This window comes from Magnolia sinica, chromosome 16, assembly GCF_029962835.1.
Source record: "Magnolia sinica isolate HGM2019 chromosome 16, MsV1, whole genome shotgun sequence".
Taxonomy (NCBI): domain Eukaryota; kingdom Viridiplantae; phylum Streptophyta; class Magnoliopsida; order Magnoliales; family Magnoliaceae; genus Magnolia; species Magnolia sinica.
Genome location: NC_080588.1, coordinates 65,684,746 through 65,700,265, shown reverse-complemented (window position 1 = coordinate 65,700,265; position 15,520 = coordinate 65,684,746). Strand labels below are relative to the sequence as shown.

Genomic DNA, 15,520 nt, shown 5'->3' with positions numbered 1-15,520 from the left:
CTAATCCCATGTTTGGGATAAAACCTTTGCCAGGGGAAAACACTAGTTTAAACAAAAACATGTCTGGTGGACCATGGAATTATATTCAATGGACCAAATTCACAACGGATGACATTCACTAGGATCGGGTATTTCTACCCCTTTTGGCCATTTGGGTTCACATACAATTGACAAAGACGTGTGTTGAAGTTGCAAAGTTCCGTATGCCTCACTATGATGTATGTGTTATACATGCATTGTCTATCCATTTTACTAGATCATTTTAGGGCATGAGTCAAAAAATAAAGCGGATCAGACCACAGAAAGCACTGGGGACAATTGCACCCACTTAGGGTCCACCATGATTTTTATTTTCCATCTAACCTATTCATAAGTTTACACAGACTTGGGATGAAGGGAAAATACAAATATTAGCTTGATCTAAAACTTTTGTGGCTCCCAAGAAGTTTTCAATGGTAGGCGTTCAATCTCCGATGCTTTTTTGTGGTGTGGTCCACTTGAGCTTTAGATTTGCCTCATTTTTATGCTCATGCTCTGAAATGATTTCTCAAGCTGGATGGACGGTGTGGATATAATACATACATCATAGTAAAGCCCAAGAAACTTTGTCACTTCAACACATCACGCTCACACCACGTAATCCGCTTCCACAAGGACTAGGGGTGTACACTAGTCCAACCGAGTCAAGCTTGGCACAGCTCGACTCGGCTCGGCCACTAATTGACCTCAGCTCGAACTTGACTCGGCTCGGTCCTTGAGCCTAAATGGCCAACTTGGCTCGGTTCAGTTAGCAGCTCAAGTCAATTCGAGTCGAGTTCGAGCCAAGATTGAGCCGAGTTTGCTTGTGTAGTATTTTCACAAACACATGAGCTACACTTTCAAATTATCACTGTATGTAAAACACCAGCCATGGTTTTATAGGTATTTCACCAAACACCTTGTAGGTAACATCAAAATAAAAAAAAAGAGTATTTATTTGATGAAACATACCGTCCTTGCTACCAGTTGGCACTTTGTTGAGTAATTTCATCAAACACTTGGTGAGCAACATCAATATCAAAGTAACTGAGTCATCGAACTGGTTCAATCAGAGTTCGATTCAAGTTGGGTTCGATCCGAGCCGAGTCGAGCTCAGGCAAACTTGAACTTGTTTCGACTCAGTTCGAACTCAATTTCCAACCGAGTCAAATCAAACTTTTTTGAGTCAAGTCGAGAACATGCCATCGATGTTACCTTACGGATAAAATAACCGCGATCGAATATTAAAACAGCATGAAAAATGTACGGTCAGAGTAAATTTGATGCTGCCGTTTTATTCAATCCCTCATTTCGACGGTTTTGATCAGCTAATCAGGTTGATATAGTGGCCACGTGCAGTCGAAGTTGAACCCCTCGCATCCAACGGTCCACGTGATTAGAGGCGGGCCTACTTGGAGCCGGAGACTTTGTATGGGAGCAAAGCTCGCTCTTCATATAGACACATGCTCTTTCTCTGTGATATCTAAAAACCCCATCTCCGAGACATGGTGAAATCAGTAATTGGAGAAGAAACCCAACTAAAATCAGCAGAGGATCGACTCTTCCAATCTCAAGTACCAACACAGGCAATCTCTCTCTCTCTCTCTCTCTCTCTCTCTCTCTCTTCCAAAATCGTAAATTTTGCCTTTTTTTAAATCTTCTCGTGAGAGTTTAGGAATGGGTTCTTCTTTCCGTAGGTGGGTCTTGTTATAGGCAAGCTGAGTTCCAGTCTAGACCGGGGATTTGTCTTTGATTTGGTACCGACGCCCCCCAACGATGCTGGAGAACCAGCTTGTTCAATATCGGACGGTGGAAGAGATGACAGGAAGAAGGGTTCTAAAGGGAAGTCTCAGATGGAAGCTTCAATGCTGTTGGTCGATCGGGATTGGTTGGCGGAACACGCTCGTCAGGTCAAATTGAAAATACCCACTTGATTTTTTGGTCTGCTCTTCGGTATTGAATTTGCGTTTTTGGTTTCAGTGATTGCAATCTGGTTATTTGTTGTTGATCTTTCGCTACGCTAAAATGCAAATGCATGTGAAATCTGTCTTGGAACATCTTAGTTTGTTTTAGAATAAAAGGCTATGCTGTTTGGAATTGTTGTTGTCCTAAGAATCTGCTATCAAGATGACTGCTGATATGATGCGCTTTCTATTGAGAGGTATTGGATGAGTTGGGCCCACCTCTTAGTTATCTAAATTGTTTGTTGGGTGAAAGAGAAAGTTCCATCCAACAATCTGAGACATCTGATTGATGGACCTTTTATCATCACATATAGACCACTGATTTGTTTTAGTTGTAACCATTCATTTGTAGGCCAATGGTTGGGTGCCTAGGATTACCCGGGTAAAGTCTTATGCAGACAAATTCCCATCAGGTGAACTGTTTGGAATCTGGATCTGTGAAAGATGGGACCCACCCATACTTACTGCTTGCTGCAATGAAAAGGGTGGTAGGTCAAGCATACTATATTTCCTTTTAATTTGAAAAGTTGCCACTTTTGATTTGTTTTATCTTTTGTCATCCTCATCATCTTAGCCTTCTTTCAGAACTTTGCCGCCGGCTTTTAAATGGTAGATTGGGAAAAGTTTTATGGTTGGTTGCCCACTAGGCATGAATCTTCTTCTTTTACCTGGGTTCTGGAACCAGCCATGGCAGAGCCGCATGAATCTTCTTCTTTTACCTGGGTTCTGGAACCAGCCATGGCAGAGCCTCAATCTTCTCTCTCTCTCTCTCTAAGTGTAGTAGTAGGAAAAGGAAAAAAGAAAAGCTGAAAACCTTTACTCACCATAAACTACAAGTGCAACCTTGAAATTGAAATGCAAGTGTCAGTAGGTGCCTTCATATACTAGTTAGTGATAAAGACACAGTATTGTATATTTGGAAGAAAAAAAAAAGTGGAATGTAAAAAATTCTGTCACTCGTCAATATACGTCTGCAAGCTTACTGAAGATAGAGGTTTACTAGTCCTGTATGCTCCTGTCCATGCTTGCCTCTACATGCAACCACCTGGCATGCATGTAAGGCCTCTGATCCGTGTATTTGGTGGGGTCCATCATGTTGATCATTTGGCCAAAAACTCGGATGGACAACAATCAGATGGGCCACAAATGTATGTAGGCAATGGATGGTCAAAAAGAGCTTGTGCATTTTAGACATTTCACTGTTCTCGTGCATGTGTGGGCTAGATCATAGTTGTCCAGCCTGATTTGTGACCATATCATCTACACAGTGGGTCCCACCTGAATTCCTGATACACAGTTCAGATGCCAGATTGGCATGTGTCTCTGGGTAGAGGTGCATGTGTGGTTAGCAAAATCTCTTGAAGTTGTGTGTTGGAGGCTTGTATTGTGCAAAGCAGTATGTAAACTGAAAATTTTCTCAACTTGTTCATGCTAATCAATTAATGATATCCTATGTGATGCTTTGAAAATTTCTATATGAAAAGTTAAGCATTGGGGTCCATTAATAACTAGTTAGCATTTGAAGAATGCTTGCAATTTGCATTGAGGATGCACTTTTTGAGGTTATATTGCACTTTCAGGTATATAAGATGCTCTTGGGTGGCGTGAATGTGGTTGGGGTCTATATATGGGCTTCTGAGAGTTCATTCAAGAATTCAAGCACAATACTCTGGCAGGTATTTCTTTCACATATTACTTCTACAATATGAATCTGGGTATCATTTGTTCATGTTGATTTTCGTGCACTGGTTTTTTTTAGTTATGCTTGTGCATTTTTCTACCTTTAGTGCCCATAGGTCTAATAATTTGCATGGATTATGTATGTGTTGCAATCAACCTTTTCCTATCATGCATTTGGGTTTTTCTTTGGGAGACAATCCACCATCTGCATCCATCTGGTACTTGTCATTGAAAAGATGGAAAGAAGGCTAGCTGCATAGAAGAGAGGAAAACATTAATTTTTTTTGAGGAAAACATTAAAAATTAAATTCGGATGCCACTAATGCACGTGGTGACCTCGAATGCCCCAATTGCCCTCGAATGCATTTGGGTCTTTCTTTGGAAGCCAATCAACCTTTTTCCTATCATGCCCCAAATGTCACTAATGCTGATGCAGGACAATTAACCACTTGCTCTAAAAGCTCAAACTGTTAGAGTATGGCAAATTAATCCCTTTATCTCATGGGCCACCCACCCCGAGTGTGTCCCCGCATTCCATGGGTTATCCCACTCGAGCCCGGTGTGAAATGCCCCTGCATTAATCACCCCCGGTGAGGAGTCTCGAACACGAGACCTCCCCTGTGGGCTCCAAATCACATGAGTCACCTACCCCGAGTATTCCCGTATCCCACGGGTTACCCCACTTGAGCTCGGTGTGAAAATGCCTCTGCATTAATCACCTCCGGTGAGGAGTCTCGAACACAAGACCTCCCGCTTTAACCACTCGCTTTAAAAGCTCGAACTGTTAGAGTATGGCGAATTAACCCCTTTATCTCATTGCTCAGGCCTCACATCTCATGGGTTAGGACCTCGGCCGAACCCCCCTCGTTGGCTCGTGGGCCCCAAATCATATGGGCCGCCCACCCCGAGTGTGTCCCCGCATCCCACGGGCTACCCCACTCGAGCCCGGTGTGAAATGCCCACGCATTAAATGCATTTGGGTCTTTCTTTGGGAGTCAATCAACCTTTTCCTATCATGCATGTGGTACCATCGAATGGCCCAAAAATAACTTGAAATTCATACAATTTGTGGAACTTATCCCAATAATGCATATTCCTAACTAATTTACACCATCTCCCCCAAGAAATTTGAGGAAAACATTAAAAATTAAATTAGGATGAATAGTATTGGATCGATTGCCCCTATACTCTCCAGATTTGGTCGGCTACTCTTCTCCGCTTTAACATTTCCTGGTGCTTCCCTGTCTCAACCTCCAACCTTCCTGATTCTTGGCATGGAGTCAAGTGCGGGAAATAGTGTACTCCCTTATGGTGGATGACACTTCTTGCTGTATGGTGGGCTGTCTGGGTCGAGAGGAACGGCAGATGCTTCAATGGTAGAGCCAATCCTGCGGAGGTTACGTTCTCAAGGGCGATCCACTATCTGGTTGAATGGGCCACCTACTCTGTCAAGCCTTTTGATTGTAATTTTGCGTTTTTAGATGTCTAAGTGTTCTGCTATCTCAGCAGATCAGTGTTCCTGTTTTTTTTTTTTTGGTTTTGTTTTGTTTTGTTTTGTTTTGTTTCATCAATACAATCTTTTGTGTTATCTCTCAAAAAAAAAGAAAGTATTGGATCGATTTAGGACCATTTGAATGCTCCTCTTACAAAGGCTCGAAATTCATGCAATCTGTGGAACTTATCCCACTAATGCATATTCCTACCATTTCATACCATTTCTCTCAAGAAATTTGAGGAGAAAATTAAAAAATAAAATCGGATGAATAGTTTTAGGCAGATTTGGGATCACTCGAATGCCCCTAAAATGGCCTGAAATTCATGCAATCTGTGGAACTCATCCTACTAATGCATATCGTAAACCATCTGACACCATTTCCCTAAAGAGATTTGGGGAAAAATTTAAATTTAAATTCGGATGCAGAGTGTCGGGCTGATTTGGGACCATGTGAGTGCCCCCCTAAAACGAGTTGAAATTCATGCAATCTGTGGGATTATCATTCCCACCAAGAAATTTGAGGAAAAAAAAAAATTAAAAACAAATTTGGCATTATTATTCAAAAAATGATATAAAATTACAAAAATACAAAAAATAAAAAGAAAAAAGAGATGAAAAGCACTGATTTAGTACATGCATATGTAGATTTGAACTTTATACATGTATTTGAACAATCTACAGTTCAAATATTTAAAAAAAAGTTTGAAAATTGCTGAAAATTATATAAAAACTAGTAAAAAAACTGTGTGTGTGTGTGTGTGTGTGTGTGTGTGTGTGTGTGTGTGTGTGTAATTGCCAAATCGAGTACAAATCTAGCAAGATTCGGTCGCTTTAGTAATATAATGTTAAATCAATATCATTGTTTCAACTAGTGCTCGTGGCGTAGCGTAGTTGTAACGCTATGTAGCGTAAATCCTCTGTAGCGTACGCTACAGCTACGTAGTGTGTAGCATATATATATATATTTGCTGTTGTTGTTGTTAAAAATAGTGTAAAACAACAAATTGCAGATCTGGTGTATGTCTATTCTCGCTATTTGGTGGGCGGTTTGGCAAGAAAGGAATGAGAGATGCTTCAATAACCGTTCTTCTACAGCTGCTACGGTGGGGGCTAGGGCTAAAAGGATGATTTTAGAATGGGCTATTAATGTCAAGAACTTGTCTAGTGTTGATTTTACTTTTTTAGGTAGTTAGGTGCTTTCTGCTATCTCAGCAGATTTGTGCCTCTGTTTTTTCGCTTTTGCTTTCTTGTTGTTTGTTCCCCCCTTTTTTAATGAATTTCTGATCGTTGCTTATATATATATAAAAAAAAGGTGTAAAACAAACGTCATGAAAAACTTAAGATGTAAAGTTAAAATCAAACCTTTCCTTGTTTACTTTCACCTTTCTTTGGTGTGAAACTCACACATTAAAAAACCTTTGAAACTAAACTTAAAAGAAAAAAGGGTTTTGAGAGACAGTTTTCGAAAACCTCTCTTTGTATTGATGACATCTGTATTGTTCTTAATACTCTTTAACCTGTGGGTTTTTTATTTCTTTTTCATACCTGTGAGTTGTGACATGTAGTTTCAATTAGACCTTATTAATTAAAGTGGTTTTCTTACAAAGTTGTTGATGTGATAATTATTTGATTTGGTTTATAACTTTATACATCTGGATTGGCTTTTGATAAGTGATAATTAATAACTTTTTTGAACTTGCTTGAAAAATGAATCATCTTTTAGGCGCGCACACACACACACACACACATATATATATATTTGCTTTTTTCTTATTATTTATCATGTTTTTCCTTTTTTAAAATTAAAATTAGAAGTATCGTGTAGCTCATGCTACATGCAATACAGGGCTGAATGCTACGCAACACGCTACTGCTATTTAAAACACTGATCAATACATTTGCAGCAAGAAAAAAAAAAATGGTGAGGTGCTGTGGAGGTTTACTTTGTTTGCTAGTTTTTGGTTTCTTTGGGGGGAAAGAATAATTGGTGCTTTCAGAACTAAGGGGGGATGACTTTGGAGGTTTTTAGAACGGTGAAGTCTGATTTGCGGACTGGGCTTTAAGTTCCATGGGTTTTGCTTGAGTGGTTTTTCCCATCTTGATCGGGCTTGTGCTGTTGTTGTTTCCCTTCTATTCTAATAAATTTTCATTACCTTCCAAAACAAGAAAAGAAAAAAAAGAAGGAAGACCACCTACATATTTTTTCAAAATTTCCTAAATTTGGCCCTGGATCGTTGATTCTTAAAAAAGTGCTTAAATCTTGTATTTTAATCCTCAAAGATTGCAAAAATCTAGTCGAAAATGGGTTAAAAATAGTCCTAAGAAGTAAAAATATAAAAAAGTGGAGGAGAAATGGCGAAATATTGGAAAATAGCCCCCAAAAGGGGGCTTGTATATGTGTAATGGCGCTGGACCGTAACGGTCCATTATGGTCCGATTTTTTTGGAACAGGCTATTATGACCCCATAACACGTAATGGCCCATACTGTTACCGTTATGTAAGAATACCATGAGAGGAATAGGTGGATTTCCAAAGACAAACTGATCTTGACTGCAAGGTTGTTTGACCCCATCCGGGGCTTCGACAGATTTTCTGCACTCTGATTGGAAGTTTGATGGTGAATTCTGAAAGTGGCTGCAATGTGCTGGCTAGGTGGGCCATTTGCATGCCTTGTCTGGTGGCTTGCACTGGTCTTCTTGCTTGATTAAACAGTTCATTTAATCATTTGGAGTGGGATCCAGTGCTTGTGTTTTGGTGTTTTTAGCTTTGTTGTTTTCTTTGTTGGCAGGGCATTGTTGTTTCGGTGTTGGTTCTGGGTTTCTTAGATTGCCTTTTCACTTCTTTAATAAAATTTGTGTTTCTTGATGGAAAAAAGGAGGAGGAGGAGGAGGAGGAGGAGAAGGAGGAGGAGAAGGAGGAGAAGAAGGAGAAGGAGGAGGAGGAGGAGAAGGAGGAGGAGAAGAAGAAGGAGAAGGAGGAGGAGAAGGAGGAGGAGGAGAAGAAGGAGAAGAAGGAGCAGGAGGAGGAGGAGAAGGAGGAGAAGAAGAAGGAGAAGAAGAAGAAGGACTAGCATCTGCTTTGGTGGCATGTAATGAAGCACAGAGGAGGAGGAGGAGGAGGAGGTGGGAAAGAAAAGAAAAGAAAATAAATAAAAAGGACTAGCATCTGCTTTGGTGTCATGTAATGAAGCACAAAAATTCCAGCCGATGTTCTTAGCTGATAAACTTGAAATACTGATTCCATACTTGGAATTTTTCAGTAGAACCGTGCTGAATTATCAAAGACTAGAGATTTGATAAATGAATTGGTGAGTTCAAAGTAGCTTGGCTAACTAAAACCTGGAAGTTGAAAGACCAAATTTTGGACCAACAGACAATTCTCTTTTGTTTGATGAACCAAATTTATTTCTTTATCCAAGTACTCTGATTGTTTAACTCTAATATAACATCTGTTCTTGCTGCAATGTGGTAAATTATGAAGTTTACCTTTTAGAATAATTTGACAGATAGTCATTAGTAATTTGATAGATGAAATGAGCTAATCTCATTTTACTAATGTGTCTTTTGTTGCAGACAGTCAAGGGAGTTGCGGAAGCAGCACCTTTTTACGAGAGTGATTTGGATGAAAGGCTACTAATTCACATTTCGTATAGCCCGAGAAGGTGTTGCATTCTGTAGAAATTTCTTGACTTCTAATTTGCTGTTTTGAATCTTGATTTCTAATTTCTGTCGAGGAAATCACATAAATACATGTCGATTGTCATCAGTGAAATTATGTACTCGAAAAGCTTCATTTTTTATTCGAATGGGTGGCTATCTGCTTCCTTTTACGGCGTATATTTCTATAAAAAATGTAATATGTTTTTCTTTGACAAGTCCAATGCCATTTTGAATTCCACTTTCTCTTTTCTTTGAGTGTCAGTTTAACTGAAAAAATAAAACAAAATTAGAATGTTGGTTAAGATTCTAGTTCTTTGTTTGATTGATCTGGCCTACTTCCAGTTTGGCGTTGCTGGTGTCTTTTGAGCACTAAATATTTCAATACATCAGCACATTGGATAATTGCAAACAGTTCATCTAGTGCAGCTATGCTACAGGCTGCAATTGTGTGATGGGTCTCATATTTTAGATATTTAACCATATTCTCATTCCCTCTTCAGCATCCTATTATGGGCCTATTTGGATGTCTCAAAATAGTTGGATGCGTGAGCTGTTTCCACCTAAATAATACTCATAATGCTTGTGGATATTGATTTTGGGAGGAAAACATGCTCACACACACACACACACACACACACACACACACACACACAAAGGATTGCATAATGTAGCTCCCAAAATCCATCAGCACCAAATGGATGGCTGATTACCATTCTGCTGAAATATTTGGCCCACTTGCAAGTTCTTAAACATTGACATGAGTCCATAGATAAGGTGTATCTTGACAATAATTATATATAAATTTTTAGCTTTCTTTAAGTTACACTGTGAACTAACAGATGTAAAATTTCAGGACCTTACATGTAAAATTTTCTTTTTGCTTTGATTGATTATGGTCCAACAACATATTTTTGCTTCCCGATACACTAAGTTTTAGGTTTTGTATAGGTGGACTTGCCGAAGTTGCATGTTGGGTTCCAGTATGACATCGACCAGTTTAAGGGCTTGTGATTTCAAAATGGGAAAACCATTAGCTACCCTTCAAACTTTTAGATGCATGTACAGCTTTGAGATGAGGTAATGTTCATATCTCATAGTGATGTTGTCTTGTATTCCATTCCTGTTTTAAAGTTATATGATTATTTGCATTAAGGGTGAAGAATTTTATTAAGAAAAACAGAAAAACTATACAAACAGAGAGTTATCACTATTTGCAATTTTGCATTATTGCTTTACTTATGAATGTTGGATTTCATTTCTTATTGTGGGTTTCCTTTGCCCAGATTACCCATATTTACTAAGGATGCACCGAATGCTAGTACCTTGAGAGACATTCTTCGCAATGGAATTTCATATCATGTGAAAGAGCTGAAAGGTGCAAAGGCCTTGGTCGATGGAAATTTGGTAAAGACCTTGTATACATGTTTCTAAAGTTATTATTATTATTTTTTAAATATTTTAAGATATGTATTGTGGCTACCATCTTGCCTAGGAAAGTAATTTCTTTTAGGATTGGTAAAGTATTGCTTTACTATGTATAATCTTAGGTGGTTAAAGATCAGCAAAGCACTTCAGACGGTCTTCATGAAGTTGAGCTTCTTTTGCCATTCATGAAAGATGGGCCTGCTGAAGGTGTGTTGCCACTTATGTATTGAATCAAATAAAGTTCCCTTTTCTTATGTTCGTTTGTATTCATTAGTGAAATTATTACTACCGAACTGCTAATGCTGTGGTGTATTATGAAAAGCATTCAGCATGGAGGAGGTCGCTGGCCTAGTTATCTTCAGTGGGGCTGTATGTTCTTCTTCATACTTGTGTCCAAAAGAATCAATTTTGCAAGCCATATCTGATATAAAGGTATTGGATAGCTTCATCTTCAGCATTATTCTTGGTCATTAGGGAACTTCACATCCATGCTATTCACCTATTTTTTTTCCAAGGGTCACATAATTTCAACATTTTTTGAACAATATTTATAGTAATTTTCTTGGCATTGTCCAAGGTTTACTGTATCGGTTTGAAAACTAAGATTCTGACTAGCGCCACTTCAAATCCAACTTAAAATTGTATTCCAACTTAAAAAGAAATGTAGGGTGAGAAGACAATCTCTACACCTCGACATGCCAATCCTGAGTGTTGCACCTGCCAACCTTTTCTAACAAGAACACGGGCATGAATACGTGAGGTGATTCCTAATGACACTTTCGACCTAATTTGAAGTGACCAGTGCAGGGACCTTTTGTTTGGTAAATATCATGATATAGTTTCCGTCCTATTATGATTGTATTTTTTTAATTAACTTTCTGTTGATCTTAGGGGTTAACTTTCAAGTTTGTAGCCATTAGCATATTGTGCATGTTAATGGAAATATCATGTTAAAAAAATGTTAATGGGTACAAATTCATGGGCCGTGTCTACATTCTGCATTGGTGTCTCATGGGCCGTGTCCACAATGGTGTCTCATGGTCTTGAGCTCAAGACGTCAATGTTGAAACCTGCTATCTACCATTGAGCTGCCGGCTTGAACCTGTCTCATGGTCAATTTTTTGTGCTGCCATTATAAATAAAATTGTTCCCCTATGCGTGCCACTCAACATATATTAACGTTTTTAGTATTTACCTTTAGCATTTTAACGAGCATGAATGTATGGACAGTTTCCCCACAAAATTCCTCAAGAATTTTGAGTTTACCAAACAGCCTTGACTCTTCCATAGCACAGGGATGCGCCTTGGGTAAATGACTAAAATGCCCTCATCTATTATTTTTCTAAAAAACTGGCAGCTGCATGCTGTGGGATCCATGTGGTGTGTTATGACATCCAACCTGTCCAACAGGTGCATTTCACCAAATGATTAGACTGATCAAATTATCAGGTGTCAGCATGTGAATTTGGAAGTTTTTGGGTGGTGTGCATTGTTTTTATGATATGGTCAACCTGGTGGTTGGATTAGTTGGATCAACCTGAATTCTGGTTAGCATGATCAGCATGGCGGTGTGCATCTGTTGGGCAGGTTGGATGGCATACAACACGTGGATCCTACAATGCCTGGACTACCACTATTCTTTAGAAAAATAATAGATGAGGGCATTTTAGTCATTTCACTCAGAAGTACTTTTAAGTCAAGACATTGTTCGGCAAAATTAGAATTCTTGAGGAAGTTTGCAGTAAAAATCCCTAAGGGTGTGTTTGGTACACCAAAAATCATGATATTTCATGATTAATCAGTATAATTTGGTGCAAAATATCATGGAATTTCATTATTTTTGGTGCAACAAATGCACCCAAAATCTACGTGGGCATTTTCGTCTCAATACCTTTAAGGCCTAGCTGTCTTGTATATCACTACCTTAACCAAGGGAAAGTATTTTTTCCTGACGATCCAATGTTAGATTGACTCTTATATGCACTTGTAATTTCATACGTTTTCCCAAATGCATCAATGCTTCTCATGTTTTTTTTTTTTTTTCTGTTAGGGAGACATTATCACCAGTTTACGGAGTAGGTTAGATATCATGTGTGACGAGGCAGAGGAAGATGTGGGCTCAACCGTTGATGGCAGTGGGGAGGCAAACAGTGAAATATTAACTGAAAAATCGACCCACCAACTCATCTTAGATGAACTGAGGTTGGTTCATCATGTAGTATTGATATATCATATGCTGATGCATTATTTGTGAATACTTCAACATATTATGTGTAGCCATAGTCAAGCTTATTAATTTGTTGATCTATCATACTATTCTTTGACTGGGGAAATCTGACTATCACCACCACCACTATGTCATTGTAACCTGGTGCCATCATCATCATCATCACTGCTATTGTGGTTGTTGTAGTTGTGCCATCACTGCTGACATCCTGGACTAAAATATCTTGCTCATTAAGCGGATTTGATGTGCCACACTTGAGTTTCACAGCATCATCTGTTGATTACCATATCATGACGTAACAAGGTGCATCACCATCGACACATGTCCATGTCCATGTCCATATGTTCATGTCTGCAGGCCTGATATTCCTAGATTCAGTTCGTATAAAAACAAGACACTTTTGTTGAACTATTGTTGTTTTCTTTTAATTTTTGGTGGATGTTTCTTTTACATATAAACAATTGAGTTTTTTGGTTTCCTATCGTTTGTTGTTTATTTTATTCTATTATTTTTTTAAATATTGAGTTATAAATTCTATTAAGATGTGGTATTTTATTATTTTAAATAGTTGTATATGTGTGGTGAATCTGGCTTTTAACAGCCGCTGTTTCTCAAATGTACCTCTGTTTTCTCAAATGGTCCTCATCCACTATAAATGTGGGGCACAAGCACCCCTGATCTAGACTACCCAAGTCACAAGATCCATTATGCATGGAGCATATCCCAAAGAAAACGTTGATGGGACAATCTTAACCATCTGAATCTGCTTGTTGAATTTGGACCATTTACCATATCATTCTTAACCATGCATCAGATAGCAATGAATTGGACAGCTACGGTACTCAATCAGTTAGATTTTTGGGGATGTATGATTTGTACGGTTTGAGATTTTTGTGCGCATCTATGCCATGTGTAGAAAGGACAAGTCACTGCCATTTTAAAACAGCAGTGAACTATGACTGAAGCCTTGTCCATTTTTATATAAAGGGCTTGAACCAAAGAGATATATCAGTGAGCAAAAGAAAGCATTTGGAGTGGTGGTTGCATTGTAGGAGTCTTTTGATGCTTGGAATGGCACCACAGGCAGACCTTGAGAAAAGAGGGAGAGAAGCATTTGGCAGCTCGACCAATACCCTGGATTTAAGGGAAGGACTCTGAATGAACCCAGCACTCATGCAGCGCCACAGAATCAGGCCCCGGCATGGCCACATAGTACCCCTCAAGCAGCAGCTGTTGATTGCAAACAAGTGGCCAAGATGTATGGGGGTCAAGATATTCTGCAACGGCCGCCGTAACTTCCACCACCGTTACCTTTATGATATAGATGTAACGGCTGTTACAGTATCTTTTTTTTTAAAAAATTATTAATTAAAAAAAATTAAAAAAACTTGTATCAGCCCGGTAATGGACCATTATGGGGCCAAAACAGCCTTTACGGAGGGCGCAACAAGCCGTTACGGGTCATTTTTTCTGTGACAGCCACGTAACGTTTAATGGTTGCCACTGTTACCTTTACGTAACAGCCTTTACGGCTCCCACAAGGGCTATTACAGCACACCGTGATGGGGTGGGGTGTCTTTTCTGTAGATAAATGTCATATGCATGCACCTAGCAAGGTGTTTTAGCTCTCTCTCTCTCTCTCTCTCTAAAAATAGTACCATCTCTATCCATGTCCAACACTGACACGTGATATGATGCACATGACCTGTACTGTTCTTATTTACATTGATAATTACTTCCTATGTTTATCTACTATCTTTTAAGTGCGTTATTGCATTCCTTTGGAAACAGAAAAACGTGCAGTCTCTCCTTTCCAAGAAGAGTTCTTGTTCCTTGGTTGGGCAGGATCTTTATTTGTGACTATCTACAGCCGTTGGAGACATTTGAGGTTAGTATATTGCCCCCACCTCTCGTTTAATTCCAAACTTGTTGCCTGTAAAAAAGGCAGTCAGCTAATAAAAGAGCAATAGCCCAGTCAATGGGGAAGACATGCAACAAAATCAAACAGGCTGTCCAATTACTACCACGGTAGGTCAACAGTTCCAATTGGCATGACACTTCATAGAGTTTTTATTAGGCGTGCATCCTAGTACATGTCTCATCACTGCTATCTTCTACAAATTGCCTACCGATATTTCTCGTGCTCTCTAGGATCTCAAAGATCGTTGCAAGGAGATGATGTCCATGGAGCTCCCGACAGATACATCAACAATCTTAGAACTGGAAGAGGAAGCCACTCGATTGACTGCTAAATCATTCTGGGATGTGGTCCCTGGCAAGCCAGCATCTGACTCTGATCCCCACATTGCAAGAAAGAATGGACAAGATTTGTCAAGAAAAGAAGGCAGTAGTAGATCTAAAAATAAAAATTCGAACATGATTGTTACTATAGCTATTGTCATCCTTGCAATCTTACTTGGGCTGGGGGTGTTTGTCAAGCCTGTAAGCATGGCTAAATGATTGCAGCTTCCGCGCCCTATTTTCCGACAGGGTTTGCTTGTGATTGGATTTTTGTTATATTTATTCAGGATAAGAAATGTTTATAGAGTGAAAATGATGCCGCGTTTTTCCTTTAATATTGGGTTGTGTGGATCTGTGTTCTGACATGGATGATTTGTGAACGTTGGCTTGAAAATCAGGCTAATATGGTCATCAGGCAGGCCACACGACGAATGAAAAGAAAAAGATGGTTAAAATGTTTGGTTGATATTCGACATTTATGTGGTCCACCTGATGATCAGAATGAATACTTATTTTAGGCCGTGGAACATAGTTTTTGGGACCCACCTGATGAATGGTCCAGATCTTCGACGTATGCCAAACTGGGAAATTAGTTTGATCCAGCAGACCTTTCAGCAATCTATAATGTCATCTGGTGGGCCTGTGTTCTCGCCCATGATGGTTACAATCAATGGTCCCCATCGGACGTAGATCCATCTGATGGTCTGATGGTTATGATCGCATAGGGGAATTTTGGTGGAACAGGAGCGATTGTGGGCTGCAAATACAGAGTTTGTAGTTGGGGCATGGTAAGTACAAGCCGTCCAGCAG

The 15,520-nt window shown here is 39.3% G+C and overlaps 1 protein-coding gene across 2 annotated transcripts; it reads left to right on the top strand.

Annotated features, from left to right (window-relative positions):
• The first annotated feature begins 1,458 nt into the window (after positions 1–1,458).
• LOC131229031 (uncharacterized) lies at positions 1,459–15,045 on the top strand. Of its 2 annotated transcripts, none has more exons than XM_058224888.1 (11): positions 1,459–1,604; positions 1,716–1,928; positions 3,563–3,658; positions 8,731–8,819; positions 9,766–9,894; positions 10,101–10,221; positions 10,365–10,449; positions 10,565–10,674; positions 12,293–12,444; positions 14,261–14,357; positions 14,621–15,045. In XM_058224888.1, the coding sequence occupies exons 1-11, from the start codon at positions 1,524–1,526 to the stop codon at positions 14,927–14,929; spliced, it is 1,482 nt and encodes a 493-aa protein (XP_058080871.1). In that variant the 5' UTR covers positions 1,459–1,523; the 3' UTR covers positions 14,930–15,045. The 2 variants fall into 2 exon arrangements, with proteins under 2 accessions (XP_058080871.1, XP_058080872.1); XM_058224889.1 differs by having other exon boundaries at positions 14,631–14,789.
• Positions 15,046–15,520: the final 475 nt, after the last annotated feature.